The following is a 24,614-nucleotide window of genomic DNA, read 5'->3' on the forward strand; positions in this document are numbered from 1 at the left end:
ACATCAAATTTTTCTTCTTCTTCTTCATTTATTTATTTATTTATTCAGAAAGTCCCCTCACGGTAACCATTAAACACCGTCAGAATTAAACCGCTACGTTGCGAATTTCTTTTCCCCGTCCTGTGCGGTGGGGGCAGGCATCAGCCCCTGCCGAAGGCGCAGGTCATGGGATACCGAGATCACAGCCCGGCCCCGCGGGCTGAGACAAGGGGCATCGCGGGGCCGCTGCCCTGCTTTTTGCAGGAGGCTTCCAGCCTGGAAATGTGCCTAAGCCCGGAGATGGGGGGAGTGGGGAGGAGAGAGGAAAGGCCGTGGCTCTCATCCGTGAGATCCCCTCGTCTCTAGTGGATGGGGAGGGAGAAGGTGAGGCAGACTTGAGGTGTTGGCTCAGATAAAACACGGTGATTTGGGTTAGTAGTGTAGGTTTTTTTTTTTTTTTCCTTTATGAAGTTTTCCTTCTGTTAGGTGATTCTCACCGTTGGAAACTGTAATGATTGTGAGATGTAGTTAATTTTAATGTTGACGAATTATTTGCTTTGCTGAGTCTGGGTGCTGTTCCTTACCGGAGTAACAGGTGAAGCCACGGCCTCTTTGTAAATTCATAATGTGCATATGTGCAAGCTTTATATGGTTCTAGATGGTTGTGGAGAGTAGCTGATGGTGCCTTTACTGTGAGAACACAGGATGCAATCTCGTCGCGCAGTCATGTGTGTCATGCATTCGAGAACGGTGAAACCTGTTGCAGTGAATGTTGAGGGATAATTTTACCTTTTGTTGATGCCTCAATAATACCTGAGATGAACTAATTAAAACGAAATGGTACCATTTCAAACTTACTACTAAGCATATATTTGTTTTTAAAAACTTACTGTCTATAATTACATTATAAATCGATGAAAGTACGCAGCAGCTCTCTGTCTGCTCAGGAGCGTTTCAATTGTTCTGCCCTTGGTAAAGAGAGAAGGCTTTAAAGGACAGGGAATAATTTGGTAAGAGAAGCTTATAATAAGTATGTTTTACCAGTCTCTTTAAATGTTTAAGAACTCTAGTTTTTTTTCCATTGTATTTCCTGCTCACAGTTTTAAGGTGGATCCAGAGAACTTTGACATGGAAATGTTTTGATGCACAGGAACCCACATGCTTTAAGAAGTGGCCTTTTGTTTGCCAAGACCTTTTTTTCTATCAAGTATACTTCGAGGCGTCTTTTAATTCGTGTGACATTTTGATTGCAACAGCAAATGTTGATTGCAGCAGCAAATGCAACACTGACTGCTATATTTACCTCACTTAACTGTGTCAAAGAAGGAAAGGTCCTTTCCTCCCTGTCCCTTGCTCTTTTGCCCAAGATAACTTTGGACTCTGTATTTTACGTCTGGTAGGAGCAAGGAATATAACAGAGCAGAACAGAGGAAGTCAGTGAGTGCTAATACCTCCAGTGATGGCTGGTGCTGCCAGTTCGTGTACTAAGCTCAGCTGAGGCATTCTTTGAGAGATTCTGAACTCAGCAATATGATATATTAGGAGATTGTAAAAGGCTTTATCTTTGGCAAGCAAATGTAGTGTCCTACCTATGCTTGAAAATGGTTAGCAATTTCTCAGGTGATAGTTTGTTTTTCCTTCTTAGTACTTAGCACTCGTTATTGTTATTTATTACAGTTAACATGCAGTTATGGGACGTGCATTAATTAACATATGTAGTATAATGTAGAAACTAGCCCATTAATCCACATGCTCCCCCTCCCTGTTAATATGTTAAAAAATGGTGTGTAATGGTTAGAATTAAATGTTAAAAAGATGTTTTAAACTTGCTTCTCGTAGCTCTTATCAAAGAACAGTTGTCATGAACATGTTGAAATGCTTGCATGATAAAACTGTTCTCAATGCTTTTTTTTTCCTGTTCATATTATTATCTAATTTGTTATTTTTTGCCCTGTGATTGAAGACCAGAGTTACAGAACAGTTGTGATACTCTGTGCTGTATGCTTCTACAGGGTGCAGTTTAGTTCTGTTGGGAAGCCGTAGGAAATATAGCGTGCTAATGAGCAGGACTCTATTAGTCACTTGTAAGTAGATCTTTGTATGATGAATCCAGGACTTGTTCCTGGAATATAAATTTCACTGCATATATGAATGTCTAGTCCCTAGAAAAATCGTAGTATCAGGATGATTGGAAGTCTGCTGACAAGCAATTATCTTCCTAATGTTTAAGTGGTTATAGAATTAAAACCTAAAGCAATATCTGCAGGCAGTATTGAATTGATAAAGAACTGATTACCCTAGACACTATAATAGTTATATGCTATACTGATGGGATAATGGTACATGTGTGTTTACATGAAAATAATGAGAAACTTCATCAGAATCAGTTTGGTAGAAATTATCTTGTATATGGAAGAATTCTTTCCATGTTCTACTTAAGTTTCTTTTTGTTTAATTCAAATTTTAAGTCAGATGGCTAAACTGAGCTTAGTGGTTAATGTTTGGTTTTCCCCCTCCCCCTTCCACAATGTGTTATCGGTGTGTTTGATACCTGTATTTAAGTGGCCTTGGCAACAGTGTTGCAACCAAGACATCTGTTATCTTACTGTTCTTTTGAAACAACTGCTTTTTAGCACCTTACTTCTGTGGTTTGCAAAAGAGATTTTTAAGAGCTCTGAGCAGATGAAGAATGATCTCAATTGGGAAGAACTTTTTTTTTTAAAAAAAAAAAAACTTTTTACGAACTCTTTCCTGGTGCTTAAAAGCCTAAAGTATCAACAAAATTCTTTTATTGTTATTCTTCTATTAGCAGATCTTTATTTATTTATTTTACAGTGGACCAACTATATTCATGGGTGGCAAGATCGATGGGTAGTTCTGAAAAGCAACACACTCAGTTATTACAAGTCTGAAGATGAAACAGAATATGGCTGCAGAGGCTCTATCTGTCTGAGCAAGGCTGTGATTACAGTAAGTACTATTCCAATATTGCTATCTTTTCATGTTTTAGGGGTGTTACCGTGGTTGTAGGCTAATGTTTAGCAAAAGCAAGTATGAGTACAGCAAATAATTCTATTAGGTCATTTAATATTAAGTTAGTGATATCAGTGCAACACAAGCAGGGTGGAGAGTTCCTAATAAGAAAACAGGCTGTTTTCATTGGAGATTGCAGTACGCAGCTTTTCATCTATTACACTCAAGGTTTCTATGCACAGGGGTACAATTTCTCTGTGGAAGAGGCACTGTTTTCCAAGGAGTCAGTCTATAACACAGAAACAACTTAGCAAAGGAGGTCGCATACGTCACAAAGGCCTTGCACTTTGCATTGGAAAGAGAGTAGTATTTCTTTGACTTCTGACTTTCTGAATATGAATAACGTTTCCTGAAGAAAATGTTCTACTACTTCTTCCTCTGAACAAAGAAGTGTGATATTTGTTGCTGTTTCTTCCTAATGCTTAGAGATACAGTATTATGCTGATAACAGAGAACCTACGTACAGATGAAATCTGAAAATGAAGTAGCCATACAAAATAAAGAACAAAAATCTGCTCTTTGCAGCTTTCAGAATTTTATATATATTAATTTTGATTAATCCTTCCTAAAAATAATGCTGTAGCTTTTCAGTTAGTCTTACAAGGTCCAGGTATGTAACAGAAAACATGCACACTCAGCTCTCTCAACCCTTCTTCGTATGAGATGTTTCCCTCTGATCTTTGTGGCCCTCCTCTGGACTTCTTTCTTCTCTGTAGCACATAAGTGTACAAGAGCAATAGTATTTAATCTTATTCCACCAAACATGTTTTCAAGATGAATTGAGGATGACAATGGAGATGTTTTCTTAATCTTCAGTTTACAAATAGTTGTGTAATTTCAGAAAATATTGGCTTGAAAAAACGTGGATGGATTGATTATATAAACAGTGCATTTTTGGAAAGCAGATTTTTATATTTAGATATATGACAGGTGCTGTAGTCACCTAAAAAGTAAAAGAAATTACTTTTTTTTAAAGGTCTTTATTAAACTGATTAAACTTCTAAATTTGCTCAAGATTTGACTTATTCAGGAATGTTCAATGCATACCAGCAGCCTTTACACATACCTGTTTGAATATACTTGTGTAAGTCTAGTAGTACCGGCTTCTGATCAGGAACTCCATCAAAGTCTTGTGTTCACTTGTGAGAAGCATGATATATCTGTCAGGCAGAAATAGGAAGGTGGTAGCAAAGAGGTGGGCCAACAGAGATCTAGAAAAATGTTTTAGAGCATATCTCAGCAGCTTGAATTCCAGTTCGGGCATTGGAGTGAAAGATTATAGCAATGCTGACATTGCTGCTGGAATGTTTCTGTATATTGCACTTTGTGAAGGGAAGTTCAGGAACATCTCATGTTCTGACTAGGAAGTGTGTAATACTGGAACTCTTACAGATAGATGGCTTTTTTTCCTGTCTTCTGTCTGACATTTCTTGGAGTTGAATCACTGTGGGTTTTTTTCAGTTCTTGCATCTCTTGAGGATATAGAAAAAAACACAATGTTGGGGAAAGAACAAAATGTGGGTACAGTTCTGAAAGTTTAGTGTGATATTTTAGTTCAGTTTTCATTAAGGATCATGGATTTTGAGGGATATTTGACACTTAAGTTTCATTGTAGTTTGAACTGGCATCTCCGAAACTTGGTAAACGTCTGATTACTTGTAGCTGCAGTTAGTGATTACTGTTTAAGTACTAGAGGTTCAGAAATACTAATAGATCAGTTCTGGCCTCTCGAGGACATAGAAATTTACTTCTGAAATTGTCATGAAACACTTGTTTTTCTGAAGCTCTTCGTCTGGGCCATAATTTTGGAATGAATGCTTCTGGTTTAATAAGTGATTGGTAACAAAGATAGTAGGTGGTTTGTTTTTGTTTTTTTTTTTTTGTTTTTCTAATCAGCTTTTAATAGTAGAAAAGGAATTATGCTCAAAGATAAATGTTTAGAATATTCTTCCTGTGGTATGTAGTTAATCTTGACTTCTATGTCCTTGTAATATCTTAACACTCAAAGTTCGTTAGAATGCATTTAATGGCTGAATATTTTTTTCTACAGTCTCTAACTTCCGTAAACTTAGTTTTCCTTGATCTTCCTGATCCAGAGTCAGGTACAATAACTATCTCCCTCCTAACCTGGTGTATTACAAGAAGCTTTTCTTTAGTGTAAAGCCAGACAGGGTGATATTGTATGGTGTTGATGTCTATAATATTTCCTTGTAGGAAAGGAGGCTTGGATTCTTACAAAGCTTTCTTTTAGGTGTTCATATTAGGTGTGCACATATTTGGTTTCAACTGGGGACATAATGATTTTTGATGAGTACTTATTGCTGCTAGTAGCATATAATGTACGCATTTTTGTTGATGTATAAGCATAAACAGAAAGCTGCTGTCACTGAGTAGTCTCACTGTATTTTCAGCAATTAAGATTACCATAATGATTAGTCATAGTATTAATTATGAGACATTAAATTTGTATTCAGAAAGCCACAGTCCCTTCTTGTCTTCTTTTTTCATTCCTATCACATTGGGCAGAGATGCAGAGATTGATAGATAATTCTACAGGGATATTTTATAAGATGATGCTTGTTTCTTTCCTCTTTATTTAATGAAAGGAATACTTGTTAAATCAGCTCACTGAAATAGCTTCTTCAGATATTTTAAGTGTAGAATTATTATGTCACCCTTCCAGAACAGGTATGTTTCTGTGGCAGTAGTCTCCAATTCAATGGAAACATGGGATTTAATTGGGCTATTGGCAATATTAACTGCTGAAACTTAGAGTTGACTCCTCAGAAATAGGGGACCAAAGGACGAGTATTCAAAGTACACTGGCTGGATCACATTAAGCAAAGAACTGTCACGAATTAGCCATGTGCATCAGGTTTTAAGAGAGGAAAGTGAAAGTCAATAGCTGATGCTTATTTGTTTTCAGTCAGATAATGAAAAACATTGAAGGTATTCATCTGGTTTATAACAGAATGGAGGCTTGAGCTCAAGACTTCTACTATGTGGTCAAGGCTTGAGAAGTCCTGAGTAGTATAAAAAGTTGATACACACGCAGACTTAAGTTTTGTTCTATTACTCTATCCTAGACATCCTAAAGGGATGAACAATTGGCTGATGGATCAGGATCAAGGAGTTACAGTAAATGCAGTTACATCAGGCTGGCTGTCAGTCACTATGGGGTTCCACAGGGCTCTATTTTAGGGCCAGTTTTCTTCAGTGTTTTCATAAATGACTTGGATGCAGGACTTGAAGAAGTACTGAGTAAGTTTGCAGCTGACATTAAATTGGGAGGAGCTGTTGACTCCTTCAGGGATTGAGAGGCCTTGCATGTGGATCTTGACAGGTTAGAGGTCTGGGCAGTCAACAACCGCATGAAATTTTACAAGAGCATGTGCCAGATTCTGTATCTGGGATGGGGCAACCCTGGCTATGTACCCAGATTGGGGGACAAGAGGCTGGAGAGCAGCCCAAAAGAAGGATCTGGAGTTTCTGGTCCACAGCAAGCTGAACAGGAGCCAGCAGTGTGCCCTGGCAGCCAGGAGGGGCAACCCTGCCCTGGGGTGCATCAGGCCCAGCACTGCCAGCTGCTGGGGGAAGGGATTGTCCTGCTCTGCTCTGCGCTGGGCGGCCTCACCGCAAGCACTGTGCCCAGTTTGGGGTGCCACAGTATAAAAAAGACATAAAACTATCAGAGAGGGCAACAAAGGTGGTGAAGGGTCTAGAGGGCAAGATGTATGAGGGGCAGCTGAGGCCCCTTGGTTTGCTCAGCCCTGAGCAGAGCAGGCTGAGGGGAGGCCTCATGGCGGCCTGCAGCTCCCTCACGAGGGGAGCGGAGGGGCAGGCGCTGAGCTCTGCTCTCTGGGGACAGTGACAGGACCCGAGGGAACGGCATGGAGCTGGGACAGGGGAGGGTCAGGCTGGGGGTTAGGGAAAGGGTCTGCACCCAGAGGGTGGTTGGGCACTGGGACAGGCTCCCCAGGGCAGTCAGTGGTCATGGCACTGAGACTACTAGAGTTCAAGAAGTGTTTGGACAACGGTCTCAGACATATGGTTTTATTTTTGGGTGGTCTTGTCCAGAGCCAGCAACTAGAATTGATCCTTGTGTGTCCCTTCCAATATGGGATATTCTGTGATTCTTAAAATACTGCTGCAGTTGATTGTCAGGTGGTATTTATTAAAGATATCCTTCATTACCATAAAACCTTATAGTTCTTTCATTCCTAAAGTCAAGCTTTCAAAGGAGACTTCTGTGCAGATGGTTAGGAGTGGGTGTTGATGGCATGCTTGTAGAGGTGGATCTGTGGGCTTCAGCTTTGGAGTTGGAAAGGGCCAGGGTCTGCCACTGAAAACACACAAACACTTTGTAAGGTTGGAAATCCAACTTCCAGTAAAATTGGCCTTTCACATTGTAATATTTTTTCCTTGATTACCATGTTTATCCTGATGGTGCCATCACTGCTTTTGAATAAAGGTATTTATACCAACTCATCCAATGATGACATGATGTATCAAGAAGTTTCATAGTATGTGTGGAACAGCTTAAGCTGGAAGAGACCTCTGGAGGTCATCTGCTCTACCTGCCCAGCTCCAGACAGCTTAACTGAAAGGCCAGCGCTAATTTAATCCTGGTGGAACATATATTTTATATATTTTCAAACCTGTTTGCAAATTCTTAATATTAATGTATATCTCACGAGTTCTACAGTTTTCCCCAAAGGACTTGGATGGTCCTTCGGGAGAAATACATATAAATCTGTATGGTGAATATTGAAAAACACTTAAAATATCATGTTTGACAGCTTTTAAGAATGCTTAGTCTTGTGTGCACTTTTCTTTTTTTCCTCTCTAGAGGTAGCTATCCACACAGGAAGAGTTCAAAAACTTACTTTCCACGGTGATTTTGAGCTCTTCTTCAGACAGGACTCATACCTGCCATTTTCTAATCCAGTGGTTAGTCTTCAATTTATTTTACTTCCTGCATTACTGATGCAGAAAAACATTTTGATTTCTAATTTGGTAGCTTAATCAAGATGTAATAACTGTGATGTAATGTTTGGTTTTTTGGTTATAATGAGATAATAGACACTTATGTCAAAATCTTAATAGAAATATGCTATTGGCTATTGGACTTTAAGAACACTTTGTTCTGTTGCAAAGAGACATTTAGGTAGTTCTGTAGCAAATGCCTCAACTAGGATTAACAAATGAATGCAGTGTGAGTAGTGAAGGTATTTTCAGTGAACTAGTTTGTTTCCAGAAACAGTGATTAGGAGAAACTGTTGCTTAGTGAAGGCAAGTAATTGTTTTACATTAATATGCAAATTGCAAGTCATTCCTCTTCTGAATGGACTTCTAAAAGAGTACATTTTTTTGACTTCTGTTGCTTGTGTATATCTGCAGCTAGGGGAAGACAAGAAGATAGAAAATGAAGTCTACCTGAAAGACATCTTATTTGGTTGGCACAAATTTTGTTGGCAATTCAACCTGTGAATAGTCTTAGCTCTTTTTCCTGAATAACAATAAATTGCTATTGTAAAGAACTTAGTAAATATTTGTGTTATAAAGTAGAGGCGAAATAAACTTGTTTTAGCTACAGTTTACCAAAAGAACGTGAGCACTATACATCAGAGCTAAACTGACAGCTTACAATTCTAAGCTTCTCTCCTGACCCATATTCTGAAGAAAGTGAGATTTTTCTTTCCAATAATCAGCCTCTAATAATAAATAAAATCCCTGCCTTTTAGAAAGGTATTGGAAGTTGAATAGTTACCCTTTGATTAGCATTATATTCGGTTTAAGTATAGTAGTATAATGTTGGCCACCACTAATAATTGGACACTTGTGAGCAGAAGCACAGATAGTTTTAAAAATAGATTGACAAATTTACAGCGTATACTTCAAACATTTATCTTTCTCAGATACCAAAGCTTTCTGTGGGAGCTTTTAAACAGATTTTAAACTACAAATACTTAGTATTTAAAATAGATTTTTTTACTTGAAGGAAATGTCAATGCAAAGCAAATAGTATTGCTTAAAGTATTTTTACGTGACGAATGATATATTGCAAAGTACTGTCAAAAGGTTACCATGACATTACATTAACAATACATCGGTATTTCTTTAAATTGTATAAAACATGAAATGTAATTGTGTGTTGGAAGCTGTTGGAATGGTAACATGTAGAAGTGGATCCACTTGGAGGAATAAAGCAGGTAAACTTTAGATTAGATTTTTCTAGCTACTGCTCTGAACTTTGATCCAACAGAGCTGCATATGATAAAAGAAGAAGAATGTAATTATGGCTTTTATCTGCTGATAGGTTTTAGTCAGCTGCTGGTGAAGTTGAATGTGAAATGATAGATTTCAGTTGGTGAAAGCTTTTGTAAAAAAAAAAGCTAATATATAAATTGGTGCCCTAGGCAGAAATACCATAGCAGTAAATTTGTAATAATTGCTGATTGCTTAAAAATACATTAATTTGTTTCCAGCTGTTGGAAAACAGTCTGGTTTAGTATGAAGTGATGCACATTTAATTAATTCGTTTTCTGTAACTTGATAAAGTGCTTCCTCAGCCATAATCTTTTCTAAAAAGATGACCCAAGTAAACTAAGGCGTAGAAAATAAGCTGTATCTAGGGGTTTATTTAAGACACCAGACAATTAGCACTTTTAGACTTCAGTTTGTACCGTAAATAATCAAATTGTTACTTCTGGTTTGGTGGAAGATCTCAAGTTGATGATAGAGAAGTGTTGATGGAGATTCCATGCAGCATGTCCAGAAAGCCCTACAGAGCCGCATGCAGTCAGGAATACATACTCATATCTGAAAAACCTGAGGCAATTGTATTTTGGAGAGGAAGTGCCAAAGAGCAGTAGAAGAGTGATGGAGAGAAAAGTTGATGCCTAGGAGATGATGATACTGGGAGTTGCTGCAGCAGGCAGAGGTTTTCTTGGAACATGGGATTCTCCCAGGCAGTTATTTTTAGCATTTGCATTCTCTGTATGAACCTGTATATGAATCTGACAGTCTTTGAATCTGAACCAGCAATGGATAGGTTGATGTTCAAAGTGAAAATGTCAGAATGTTCCTGTATGTTTATGAAAGTGCAACTGATTCTTGGCAATCAAAAAGCCAAGAATACTTGGGCGTTGTGGGTAAAAAAAAATAAAAAAAATAAAAAAAAAATAGAAGGCTTCTTCTGTAGTATGTATTGAGGGAATTAAGTCAGAAGTGGAAAAATAAGCATCCAATTCAGTTTAAATGAAGCTGTTTATATTATGATGAAGAATTCCATAATGAACGGGGGGGGGAGGTCTCTAATGTGTAGTAAATAGCCAAATATTTTAGGATTGCCCAACGTTGCTGAGTAATTCTTCTTTAGTACTTAAATGTAATCATGTTACCACACACTTGAAACTGGGGCTGTAATCCAACAGTACTTCTGTCAACTTTTTATTGTCAATTAGAATATTGTTTCTCCCCTTGAGTTTTTCTTTATTAAGAGAATTAAATTTTAAGTGTTCATGATTTGACATCTAATTCAGGATCATAATTCTTGCCCATGGGTTATATCTGAGCATTTGGTATTATTGCTACAGTTTTATTATTCAGAATTTTTTCCTTATTGTTTCTAATCCATACTCTTGCTCAATATGAATCTTTGTGTTAATGAGATTGATTTATAGTTAATTTAGTTAGTGGATACAGTTGGTTCATGTGTCGCCTCCCCTCCAGGGGCTTAGGGTTGCTCAACTGTCCTGCTATGCAACCTGTTCTTGATTATCTGTCTTGTGACAGCCATTAATAGCATTTTTAACATCTCTGCTGAGGATTTGTGCAATCCTCATTTTCTGATACACATTCCAGGAATGCCAAGTAAAAGGGTCAGAATACTCACTTAGTCTACCAATGTGCTGCTGCACAGTGTTTTGCTGCCTCTTAAAGTTGCTAACTCATTACCTTTTGGCCTCTGTTCATACAACAAAATAATTCTTCACGGATGACTTAGTGTTGGTTCTGCTTCTTCAAGTTCATCTTTCTGCCTCCTCTTTTTAGACAAACTTCAGTAACTGCTTTCACTGTTACTTACAAATTCTAATCAATGTGGTTTAGATCAAATCTGTCAGGCTTCAGCCACTCCTTAGTCTGTTTGGAATGTTTTTCCGCTCAGTTAAGTCCATCATTCCCCAGTTACAAGGAGTGGTTGAACAGAATTTGCCACCCCAAGTCTCAAAGCACTTGGGAACCCAGATTTTTTTGTGACTTGTCTAATGTATACTTAAAGCTTTTTTTTTTTTTGAGTTGCAGGAGAAAAATTGATTAAAAACAAAATGCATGTACATATGTGGATATGAACGTTAATTCCTTGATACACATACACAATTGCATTAAAGATAACTGAGATGGAAGTGTTTAGGCTGACAAATCAGGTCAGTTTTAAACTTCAGAACAAAAATTCTTAGGCTGACATTCATTAGCAACATGCTCTATGCTTGTAATTCTTACACATTGTTAATTATCACTATACATTAGTTATTACATACTAACCATTACCATTATGTATTCAGAGTAGTCAGTTTTTAATAATTATATCCTAGATTACCTGTAAGTATGCAGTACCATGAAGCCAATGACATGTAACTAGTCTGACATCTTTGCTCTTAAAGGTGTTTGAGGTCTTTTCCAACCTAAATGATTGTATGATTCTTGATGGTCCTCGTGGCTGAGACCAAGATGACCCCATGGGAGAGTTCCTTAATAACGAAGAGAGGGACTGGGGTGGGATGTGACAGGGCGGTCAGGCACTGAATTGAAGTAGGCATCTTCAGCCACCTCCTAGTTTGGGATCTCTTAATAAAATCATTTGCTTTCTGGATGATTCCTGTTCCAGGGGTTGCAGCGTGTTACCTTCCCATGCTGCAGAAGGTGGCTCCCTGTTGCTCATCAGTTCTGGTGTTCACCCCAGGCCCCCGTGTAGCTGCTGATACTTAGAGCAAAAGCAGTCTTCCCAGTTCTGGAGGATGCACTTTCTCACTGACAGTAATTGACCATTAATGAGTTGTGTATGGTTCATGCAGCCACTGCTTTTAGTCTGTGCTCCTGTTTTCAAAGCCTTTGTTATCTAGTGTTTAAACTGTACGGTCCTAATAAGAGACACCTGGTACCAAGCTCTAGCTCACAGAATGAGTTTGCATGAGTTGTTGATAAGCCTAGCAGATCAGGACTGGGGCCTTGCATAACACCTGTGGCCTATTGCAAATAATGGTAATAGTGCATTTATAGAAAAGTATATATGGTTGTATTGAATTGTATTTAATTTCTTATGCTTGGATTCAAAATAAGCTAATCTTAAAGTCTGCGTAGTGTGCTGCTTTCACGGCTATGGCAGGCCTCTGCTTAAGCTGCAACGCCCCCAGCCTTCATAGGGTGGGAACACTCCATTCCCATCACCAGGAATCTGAGTCCAAGATGCTGTACACAGCATCTCTGGCACAACAGTACTGCTGCAAGCAGGGCTTTTCTGTTAAGGTAGAGCATTCTGTGTGGGTGTTACCTCGTGGTTTTCTTGTGAAATCCGTACAGGACTTTTGCTGCTGCCAGTGTATGCACTGCTTTAGGCTCAAACATTGCACACTGTAATATATAATATGAGGAAACAAAAAGATAATTGATACAAAAGCAGGGATTTAGGGGTGCAGCGGTGTGTGACTCCTTTTCCTATATTTGATTTCCAATTGAAAAAAAGCAATATGCATAGTTTCTGTATTATTTGATTGTTAATATAAAGTGGCCTTGTTTCCTGCTTGAGTAATAATTCCTTAGCTTGTTGCTGTATATGAGATTCCTAATGAGTTTAACTCGGTGATTTCAAATTATTTCTAAGTTGAGTTTTTTTTACAGGTAATAGAAGTCAGATGTTTTTCCATGGCTGATGCACGATGTCTGTAGATATTGCAAACATTTTATTCCTAATAGGTACAGTAGAAGCATCACTTGCTGCATCCCATCTGCCAGGGGACTAGGTTCTCTGGTCTAATTCCTGTTACAAGTCATTGTTTTTTTCCATAGGCAGTTGGGAATAGCACACATCAGTCATGGTTGCATATAAACCAACACAGCAGGACTTGATGCTACAGAATAATTGCATGTTCTTAACAGGAAAATAACTGGATAAAGTACTAACCAATTGGGTGCTGCAAGACTATAGGATAGCTGTTCCATACAAGCTACTAAAAATTACTTTTAATACGATTATCTGTTTTATCTGAACCCTTATGCTGGGTGTGCAGAAAACCAGATTAACCAGGTTCTTTCTTGAGAACTCTAGGCTTGAAATTCAAAATGCGGTTTAACTACTAAGGTAACACGTACATGATATACTTGTTCCAGACTTGAAAAGGTGATTTTCAGATGAGAGGGCTTCTTTGCAATGGATTAAACCAAGCTGACATTCCAGTTTTTATAGCATGCTAACAAGCGAATACTAAATTACATTCAGTATTCTTCTACTTTCATGGGTGCAGCAGGACTCTACTTTGGAAAGGCAAAATAATTATTTTAAAAAGTGTTTATTACATATTTGAAAGGCAGTTATCCTAACCTAAGATCTTAAATGCAGTATTTGGGAAGTAGCAAAGAATGTAAAAACATTTAATAGGCTGTTATATTTTTAAACCTGTTTCCTTGCTAAGATTTTTTTCTGTGTGCAAATGTGCCACTATGAGAAGGCTCTGTCTGCCAAAACAGTAAAGAATGTCGTAGGCTGCAAAACACGGGACAGCTAATAGTTTGTTCATTACTACATTTAAAAGATAAAATGTCTCACTTCTGTCTTCTGATATCGTGTAAAAATACCACTAATTTAACTAAAAAGTGGGTTCTTTTTGTTTAAGAAAAACAGTAAGTAAAGACAAGACATTCTAGTTTGTTTGTTTTTCTGTGAAGCTTTGCCTGGATTTTGGAATTCAGAAAATGAAACTAGCATTTTGTACTGTATTGTGAATTTTGCCTGTCCCTAATTCAGTGGCTTTCAGGGATCTACATGGATTTTGGTTTAGGAAAATAGTTTCGCAATGAAGTGAATTGGTACTTGCCACAGCTCTTGGGTTTTAAGTACAGTTTGAATAAAATGTATGATAAAAAGTGACTTCTAACACTTTCTCTAAGCTAATTCCATCTTGAGAATTGCATCTAGGTTATCTAATGATTTTTTTTTTTAATTTTGTAAAATTAAAGTAATGACTTAGTAATTTTAATGTTTTTTATTACTAAGCCAAACACCTTCAAAAATAACTCCTGAATACAAAAGGATTCTGGTACAACTTTATAATGGTATTGGGGGTCTGTGGCAGTGTTTGGTAGTGGTGAGGGTGTATTGGGCTTCTGTGACAAGGTTTTGGCTCTGGAAGTGTTGCAGGGTGGCCTTTGTGAGCAGTGCCCAGCAGCTGCCCTATGTCAGATCAGAGCCAGCTCCACAAGGGACCTGCTGCTGGCCAGAGCCGAGCCAGGGAGCAACGCTGGTTGGACCCTTGGAAGGGGGACCATGGGGGACCCATGCTGGAGCAGTTTGCTCCTGGGGGATGGATGGACCCCGCGGGACGGAGCAGTGTGGGAGCAGTGCTTGGAGAGCTGCTGCCTGTGGGCAGCCCCCGGAGGATCAGTTTGTGAAGGACGGCATCCCGTGGGAGGGACCCCATGGGGAGCAGGGGCAGAGAGGGAGGGACCATGAAGGAGCAGTGGAGACAAAGCCCTGACCACAACCCCCATTCTCCGTTCTCCTCTGTGGCAGGGGGAGGAAGAGGTAGAAGATGATGGATGGGGGAAGGTGTTTGTAGTTTGCTTTGAGTTCTCCCTGTTCTAGTCTGTTAGCAAAAGGCAATTAATTACATGAATCTCCCTATGCTGAGTATGTTTTGCTTGTAACAATAATTGGTGAGTGATTTCCCTGTCCTTATCTCAGTCCTGTGAGCCTTTTTTCATCATATTTCCTCCCCCCTCTTCTTCTGAGGAGGGCAGGTGAGAGAGCAGTGTGGTAGTTTATCTATCTATCAGCATGAAACCACCACATGGGGGCTGCAGGGTCCTCTGTGAGGAGGGGCTGTGGGCTGCCCTGTGCTGGCCACAGCTGCTTCCAGCTGCCCCCACAGACTCTGTCAGTCAGAGACACTGCTGTTGCAGTGAAAGCGTGTTAAGGAATGGGCAAAAAAGCTGTGCAGCAGTATATGAGAGGTATGAGAAAACTGAAACAACCCTGTCAAAACACATCAGAGAATGAGGAGGTCCTCCATGCACCAGGGCAGAGATTCCCATGTGATCTGTGGAGGAGACCGTGGTGCAGCATGCATTTCCTTACAGCCCATGTTGAGGGTGATGGGAGAGCAGATATCCACACTGCAGCCTAGGGAGGACCCCATGCTGCTGTAGGTGGATCTTCCATGAAGGAAGGCAGACCTGCAGGGGAGGGGTGTGAGGAATCACAGAGTCATTAAGGTTGGAGAAGACCTCCAAGATCAACTGGTCTAGCCATCCCCCTATCACCAATATCACCCACTAAAGGATGTGATGGCAGAGCCATGCTGTTGTGGGCTGACCACAACCCCCATACCCCATCCCCTGCTCTTCTGGGTGGGTGAAGAGGAAATAGAAGAGTCAGTAATGTAGGAGTAAAGCTGAACCTGAGAAAGGATAGTGCAGGGGAAGGTATTTGCAGTTTTGTCAGTTTCTTACAATCCAACTCTATTTTTAATTGGCACTACTTGTTCTATCTAATTGGCTCTCTTTTAATTCTTAATTTATATTTAAATATATAAACTTATTTTCACTGAGTTGAGCCTGTTTTGCCCTCGGTGGTGGGTACGTTGTCTCCCTGTCTTCTGTCCTGACCCACAAACTTATCATCTTATTTTCTATGCTTATTTTCTATGTTAAGGGTGGGGAGTGAGAGAACAGCCAGGTGGGGTCTGGCAGCCATCCGAGGTCAACCCACCATGATAATCTAGGAAGTTGTTATAGACGTGGCTTGTGACTAATGCACCTCTTTGAAAGAGCGGGAAGGGACAAGGTTTGTTCATAAGCAGAGGCAGGGCTTTTGCTGCATGTAGCTGAACTTTAGGTAAGGAAGAGGTGTCTAAAGAAAAATATAGTGATGATGCTAGTTAAGAGAAAATAATGTCAAGACAGAGTAACAACCAGAAGACCATTTGGACTATCATTGTTCAGGCTGTGTTCTGGAAACTGAGTGGTGATTCCAGAGTGAAATACATTAAGTTGACAAAAATAATTCTCATTGGTATTTATCAGAACAAGACAGATCACGTGTCTAGACCTGTGTTGTCAAGTAAAATTCTTACCAAGCATAGGATTCATTAGTGAAACAGATATTGATTCAAATGAGATTTCTTGGTTGATGATTAAGTGCTACTCATTATTTATAACTTCAAAAATGTACATCTGTTAGTTCATCTCACTATCTTCTGTTCAATATTTTTTCACAAGTTATTGTTTTCAATCACTTTAAATGTTGTGAGAATGGGATATAATTCCTCTGCAGTTTGAATCTATCATGGAATGAAATGCTTTAGAAAAAGTATTTTAAGATGTACGCTTCTTGAAACTTGGCTAAGGTTTTTCACTTTATTTTTTAGCTCAATAATCACAGCCTTTGTAAATTCCAAATGCTGATTTTCACATGGGAGCTGAAGTATATTTTTAATGTGTACTTCTAAAATTAAGAATTTACACTGTGTGATTGAAGGAATTAAAGTAACATTTTACCTTTAGTTTTTTGATAGTACTTCAACACAAGCACCTTTAGAAACTGTTCAGATAACTTTTTTCCTTCCCGGCATCAGATACGTTCTCATACTCATTTGTTCCAACAGTCGAAATACTCATCTTGGTTTTAGTCTCACCTCTGAAACTGCGGTGTGTTATTTTTATGTGCTGCCTACTATTGTGCCTACAGCCACTAAAAATGGTGGAGTAATGAAGTCTTCATTTGATTTTGCTACCTGTTGATTTTACGTTGCTTTCACCAGCATCCTCTCTTTCTATTGCACGAGATAAGCTACTTCTTAAGGATCTCAGAGTCATATTTCTGTAGCTCATCATATAAGATACTAGGCCTTTTCTCTTTAACATGAAGTGGTAGTTTTGTCCACCACTTCATAACTTATCAACTATGTGTGTGTCCCTTTGTTTATTTCTCCACCGCCTGTTGTGAGAAGCATCCCTTGCCTATGTGCAAAGTCATCCTTTTAAAGTTTGTTTTAAAAAGTAACATCAGGTCTTGGATGAAGCTTAAAGTATTCTGACACTGCTTCTACCCTTCTATCCTTTCTTGTCCTACAGATACTGTCTGGGGATGATATCTAGATGGAAGCTAGAGAGAGGATAGAGGGGGTTCTGGCATTTGAATGAATACATGCAGGCCTGGAACCTATCAAATGACCTGTGAGAACACAGGTAGATTTTACGTGGTAGCTGCTCTGACATCTTTCCTCTGGCTGAAGTACGAGCTTGTTCCAGTACTATGGAACTGGAGTATTTCAGGAGGTTGCAGAATGAGGCAGAAAGAAGAATTTCTCCTGAATTCCATGGGAATAAAGAAAAAATAATAAACTGGTGGATAAATGGTACCTTGCATTTTAGGAAAGGAACACTGTTGACATATGAAAAGAGTGTATATTCAGCCCTGTTGAACTGACAGACATCAGTGTGATAGCCTGGCTTGCATGTTGTTTTCTAGGGCATGATTGCTCGTGTCTGCTTTTATTAGAAAACTTAGGTTGCAATCCGTTGAGACTGCTGCCGTTAAAGGGTTTTTCAGGCTCGTGAGTGTGAAGATGCTTGCAGATACAGCATCAGGGTTTCAAAGTGGTATTTTCATGCTTTCTCATCAGAGGAAGGCAATATGCACTAACTCAACTCACTTCCTAAATAGAATAAAAGTGATCTTACGGAGGTTTGCCTCCATACAGAGCTGAGGCACCAAAAAAGCAACCCTCTGAGCATGGCTGAGAGTGTTTGAATCAATGGAACATAAGCCAAACATTTCAAATTCTATTTATATAGGCAGAAGAATCTTATACTAGGTGAGTTTTCCTCATATGAGACTTATGTTTTTAGAAGCTGAGAATTAATGTTTTAATAGCTTTAGTCTGTTTTGAGGCACATAAATTATAGCTATTTAAAAAAGCAAACAACTTCCATTACAAAAACCAAAAGTTTTCTTTGCTTTCTCAATTTTCAATTAACCTTTTAATTTTTTTTTACTGCCACCTTCCTACATGGAAAATGAATAAGAAGCTCTGTTAACTTGCTTTAAACTATACTAAGAGAAGAGGTGAAAACAGTTTTCATGTTTTAGCTCAAACCTATCACTAAGGTCTTTGGTAGTGATTAAAACTAAATGATATCGGAGCCATTCAGCCCACACAAGTTTTCTCCATGAAAAGAATTTCGTTAAACATAATTAAGTAAAATTAAATATATTTTTACTTAAGTAAAACAAAAGGCATTGCTTTAGAAAAATACATTTTCTGAAGCCAGGATTACTCACAATTTTGCAACAGTTTTATTAGAGAGACTACAACAGGTAGTATTTAATATTTTCTTCCATTGTAAAATTATTCTTGTATAGATATGGTTCTTCTGTGAGGTCATATGGCTGTGATAACGCAATCCACAGAAAAGTAACATGTTCTAGCAGAATGAATGTGAATATTGTTATTGCGAGGTTTTCTGGAATATGGTTTGAAACTAGAATTTACAGATCAAGAATATAGTGAAGTATCAATAATTATATACAGCAGCAGAACAGGTTTGCACATTTAATTGTGGACAAAATCAATGTGCAGCTACACTATACTCTTTCTTTCTTGGTCTTGTGTGGAAAAAATCGGCCTACTGCCATCACAAAAACAATAAACTGTGTCCAACTTCAGTAATTTATTTTTTTTTCCGCTGAATTAGGTAAGCACTGCATTTATCTTTACTAGGTTTGTATACTTTATTTTGGAGTATAACTGGTGTATTGCAAGCTGCAGTTTTCTCCATAACAGTATATGGCATGGCTTTATTAACAGCTGAGCAGCAGTGGCACTCAGGTGACATTGCCTTGCACTTGCATCACGCTGGTGCTAGTGTTGTTACTGTTTGAGAGACCTAGAGGGTGGTGATTCTCACTGGAGGCCTGTATTTTGTCTAATGTTCTAGTTCCCTGTTCAGTATTTCTTAATACAAAAATATACTTTGGAATCTTAAGCCAAATCACTTCAGGTAGGTTTTATATCCGCAGTGTGAATAACTATACAAGTGCAGTTGATAGCTGTGATGTGCAGACTTGAGTTGGATCTATTAGAACTGCCTCGAGATTCCTCCTGCAGAGACAATACAATGTAGAGTATTGAGAGGCTAGACTAGCAAGCAAAATTTCCTTCATTCGGGTATTCTGTGCCCCACTGGTGTGTTCTTGAGGGTTATGAAGTATATAAAAGCACTTAAACCTCTCTGTGTGTTTTGCCTGAAGGACTTAAACCACTATTTTTCAAGCAAATGCTGCTCCAATACTTGTTGCATGAATACCTCAAACGAGAGCTGTAGCAGGAAGAATCCTGTAGCAGTGCAGTCAGCTATGACTCATGAGACCTGAGCTGGCTTCAGACTTCCTCAGTAACTGTAGCCAAGTAAATGTTTCTTCATGTAAATTGACCATGCCTGTTCAGAATTTAAGAGTTGATACCAGTTGTTTTAACCTAGAAGGACTGGGGATACCTGAATTCTTTTACTTGCCTTTATTTCGGTAGATTTTTCTGCAGATGCCTCAGAAGAAAGCTTAGGAGGCATACAGAAAGGACATTTGTGGATGCTGGAGGCCTATTTCTTGTAGAGTATTCTTGCATGAAATTGATTCAGGTATTTTTCTTCGAAATGCTGGCTCTTGAACAAGCCCTTGGCAAACACAGGCTTACTCTGCCTCAGTCTTGTAACGGCTGCTAAACTCACCTTTGAAAAACTCTCTAAATGTTTTTTGAATGCTCCTGCTCGGTGTCGTGTTAGTCTGGGTTTTGTTCCCCACTGATCTCTCAGTTTGTGTGTGTATGCTGCTTGAGGTTGCTGTTGGGGTAGAAGATGGTAGGAGAGAGCATTAGAAGTTCTCCAACCTGCTTTAGTTCCTGAGGGTAGATGGTGACTCTTTGCTTTCTACTTCCTCATGTGACTAAAACATTCCTCTCTTCCTTCTTTTATCTTGATTGTGAAAAGGCAGCAGAACATACCTTGCCATCAGCACGGGTCCTCAGCTTGTTACACATGAAAATTATCCTGTTTTATCCCTCCAGTGTCTTGTCAGGTGGCTGTCTGAGAGCTATACCACTTTATAATCACTTCTGAGCATATGGAGGAAAGTGAATGCTAAGCTAGGAGCAATGACCTTCAGAAAAAAAAGATGTAGGTGAAATAAGGTGAGATCTACAGGAAGAAAGTGAAGGGGAGAAGAAAGGAAAAACTCAAGCTGTGAGAAAAGATTCAAACTAGTTGGGGGGGATGGATGATGATAGCAGAATGAAGGACAGACCTGACAAGTGGTGTATAATACTTCTTTGCTAGATGCAACTAGAGAAAAGAAAACATTTATAGCAAGAGGGGGAAGCCAAGGAAGTTTGTCCAGAGCTCAGCAGCAAGGAGAATTTAACAGCACCAAAAAGCTATGCTTTCCCGTTGCACAGTTATAAATAAAAATAAAATATGAACTCATTCTGGGTTGAGTAAGGGGTTAATGAACAATTTTTTCTGGGTTAAAGAAAGAGCAGGTCACTTGTGATTCAGGTGTTTTATTTGTTCTTGATAAAATGCATTTAGAGAACTTGACTTTGACATTAAATGAATGCTAAACAAGGACTTAGTGGGTTCTTATGGTAGAGTCCATCTTTAAAAGAAAAAAAAAATGAAGAAAATAAGGAAATTAATGCAAATGATTGTAGTTGCTGGGAAAAAAAAACGGATCCTCATCTGTATTGTAATTACGTATTAATCAACTATATTTACTACAAAAATAAGGAGTATGGTTTTGTCAAAAGTGAAACGTGTTATGCCTACAAGACTTCCTTTTGATGCGGTATTTGACATTTAGTAGAGATTTCTTATCTTCAAGCAACTTGTCTGACAGGAGCACTGGTTTAGCTGGGTTTTATTAACACAAAATTGCAGTGAGCTTAGTATAACCCTGTGGTATTTTCTAACTGATGACTAGCTTAGCTCCACCACTTTGTGCCTTCCTTTGTGCTCCTCAAAAGACTGTGAGGAGGAAATATGGTGAAAAAAAGGCTCAAAGCAAACTACAAACACCTTCCCCCATCCATCATCTTCTACCTCTTCCTCCCCTTGTCCCAGAGAAGAATGGGGAATGGGGGCTGCGGTCAGTCCCTGATGCTTTGTCTCCACCGCTCCTTCACAGTCCCTTTCTGCCCCTGCGCCATGGGGTCCCTCCCACGGGATGCCGTCCTTCATGAACTGATCCTGCGGGGGCTGCCCACAGGCAGCAGCTCTTCAAGCACTGCTCCCACACAGCTCCATCCCACGGGGTCCATCCACGGGGTCCATCCATCCCCCAGGAGCAAACTGCTCCAGCACGGGTCCCCCATGGGTGGGGGCAGCTCCCCCCAGACCCACTGCTCAACGTGGGCTCCTCTCCACGGGCTGCAGCTCCGGCCCGGGGCCTGCTCCTGCGGGGGCTCTCCATTGGCCGCAGCCTCCTCCAGGCCACATCCACCTGCTCCACCGGGGGCTCCTCCACCCATGGGGGGGCTGCAGCGTGGAGATCTGCTCCATGTGGGACCCATGGGCTGCAGGGGGACAGCCTGCTCCACCAGGGGCCTCTCCCTGCACAGCCCGCAGGGGAACTGCTGCTGCCTGCCTGCAGCACCTCCTGCCCTCCTGCTGCACTCACCTGGGGGCTGCAGGGCTGCTGCTCACTCCTCTCTCCCAGCTGCTGTTGCACAGCAGGTTTTCTCCCTTTCTTCAGTCTGTCTTCAGTCGGCTCTCTCAGAGGCCCAAGTAGCATCGCTCTCTGGCCAGCTGCAGGTCCCCTTTGGAGCGTCTGGAGCTGGCTCTGATCTGACATGGGGGCAGCTGCTGGGCTTTTCTCATAGAGGCCACCGTGCAGCCTCCACTACCAAAACCTTGGTAAGCCCAATGTAAGCCCTGGATCTGATTTTTAGATGATCTAATATTCTAAGTATGAGTAATGCAGAAGTGGACATTTAGTGAATGGTCCAGAAAGGTGTTCAAAATTTTTAACTAAACTTCAAGTATAGCATTTTCCTTTCCTTTATCATTGAAAAGGCATAGTGTTTTTCAAATATTAAGTGTTGCTATGAAAAGAAAAAAGAAATGCATAAGCCTGCCTTTGAAAAGGGCAAATAGGTAATGGTCTTAAATGACAGTAAAAGTTGTTTAGGTTAGAGACTGGAAGAAGCTTTCTGACAGCAAGGGTGGTTGTGCATTGAAATAAGTTCTGCATGGAAATATGGGATCAGTTATACTGCAGGCTTTTAAGAATAGTTCTGATAAGGCTTTCTAACTGGATAGACCATGTAACAACTTTTAACTCTTCCCAGAGGACCTCAGATACAGATGAAGCAGGAGATTACTGTCATGGCAGGCAAAACTTCTATAGCTAACTCTTGTTCTTTTGCTTTTGGGGAAACTTCTGCCAGAGCCTTCCATTGCTCGAAGTGCATGTCCCCTACCACATGGCCAAAAGAAGGTCTAGCAGGGATGGTTGCAATCAGGGTTACAAGCCTTACACATTGATATGACAAGTTTCATTTCAAGCAGATAAACATCTTTATCATATTTAGAAAAAAACATACGTAGCAAATCTAGTTTGAAAAAAAGGGCCTTGACTAGAAAACATGGTGTCTCTAATCCCTCTGTTCAGTGGTTCAGGTAGAAGAACAAAGCAGTGTGCACAAGCAGTTTTGAATGTTGTTTGAAATAAGATGAAATAATTGAAATAATGTTAAGTAATAGCAGGTAGTTGATTCACTTGAATGTCAGTGTTGTCAGTTTGTTTTTTATGGGGAAGTTAAATTTTCTAATTTGAACTTTGGTTCAGATGCTTGACCATCTGAAGAACATGAAGCTATTAAAAAAAAAAGTGATTTCACATACATTGTTAAACTCTTCATAGCTCCTTATTTGCTTGTTGGCTTTTGTTCTATTTTTCATTAGTAGATTTAAATAAGATTGTGTTTTACATGTAAGTAGCTTCTGACTTCCAGATCCTTTGAAAATAGTTCTTACTGATGCTATGGATTCTTGCATGGACCAAAAGATAAGACATTATTTGGTTTTCTTTGGTGAAGTGTTTCATGAGTGATCCACAGTGCTTTAGTTGCCTGCAAGATGACTGTGTTGTAGACCATGTCTTTAATCATTAAAGGACGGGGACTTATATAGCCTTGTCTTTGGCATCAAGAGTCAGTATTTGTGGCCCTCAGGATCACATCACTTGCCCTAACCCATAAGCCCATTGGTTTCCTATAGTATTTGTACATTTAACTTTTCATTGTATATAGAAAAAAAATCAAGAAAGTACTCAGCTCTAACTGTTCTGCTTCTTTAAGAGTAATTTTCAATGAAGGGAACAATAGTTGTGCTCTATGTTGGATGTTTGCTAGGGATCAACTTTAACAGTGTCAGGGCAAAAGGCAGGTGAGATTGTTCCCCTTTTCTTACCCACTCCGTTGTAATTTTAGTAAAAGCTTTTTAATATTTCAGGGATGTGAATTTAAAGTTAGAACTATTCAAGTAGTGATACGGGAAAGGATTGAATATTGCTCCCAATTATCTGATGTTCATGTCTTAGATGGTAAAAAAAAATTGGAGGTAGAGTGCAACAGCTTCCTCTTGTTGCCTCATCCATGTTTTACTGGAGTCTGTTTTTATGATTCTGCCTTGGTGGCTTTTGCTGCATTTTGTTTTCCCTCATCTAAAATCAGTACTGATAGCAGTAACTTTAATTTGTCTTTCTTGCTCTGAAATTTAAAAAATAAAAATAATTATACTTCTGTACTTTCCTGTCTGTGTTCACTAAATGCTAAAAGATTTGTTTGGAAGTATGGAGTTATGGTCACTGTTTGTGATATATTTTTGTTTAATTAGAATGCATTAAGCGGTTTGGTTTCTGGTTCAGAAGACTGACAGTTTTCATTATGAAAGAGTATGTTAATTAGTAGAGACAGCTACTTAAAATTGAATATAGAATTTAAGATGAATTCAAGGCTGTATAGATCAGTTTTGGTAATTACAATATCTGAATGTCAAAATATTCTGTGAGATATTGCTGATCATGTTACTAATTCTAGCTATTCTTTCACTTTTCTTTCACAGCCCCATGACTTTGATGAATGCAGATTTGATATTAGTGTAAACGATAGTGTTTGGTACCTCCGAGCTCAGGACCCAGACCACAGGCAACAGTGGGTAGATGCAATAGAACAACACAAGGTATGTTTTCTCTTTATTTCTTTTCTCTCTCATCAGATCTGGTAGTCCTTGTGGGAGTTGTAAGCTTCACTGAGTAGTCAGTAAAGTACTCA

At 39.3% G+C, this 24,614-nt stretch overlaps 1 protein-coding gene across 2 annotated transcripts in view; it reads left to right on the forward strand.

Moving 5' to 3' along the window:
* Positions 1-24,614, forward strand: part of CERT1 (ceramide transporter 1) — a 79,832-nt gene that overhangs the window by 748 nt on the left and 54,470 nt on the right. For both annotated transcript variants that reach the window (XM_027446890.3, XM_038171325.2), the window contains exons 2-3: positions 2,815-2,949; positions 24,406-24,522. In XM_027446890.3, the coding sequence (XP_027302691.2) occupies positions 2,815-2,949; positions 24,406-24,522 (252 nt within the window). The remainder of the gene's footprint in view (positions 1-2,814; positions 2,950-24,405; positions 24,523-24,614) is intronic.

The sequence above is a fragment of the Anas platyrhynchos genome, chromosome Z, assembly GCF_047663525.1.
Source record: "Anas platyrhynchos isolate ZD024472 breed Pekin duck chromosome Z, IASCAAS_PekinDuck_T2T, whole genome shotgun sequence".
Lineage (NCBI taxonomy): Eukaryota > Metazoa > Chordata > Aves > Anseriformes > Anatidae > Anas > Anas platyrhynchos.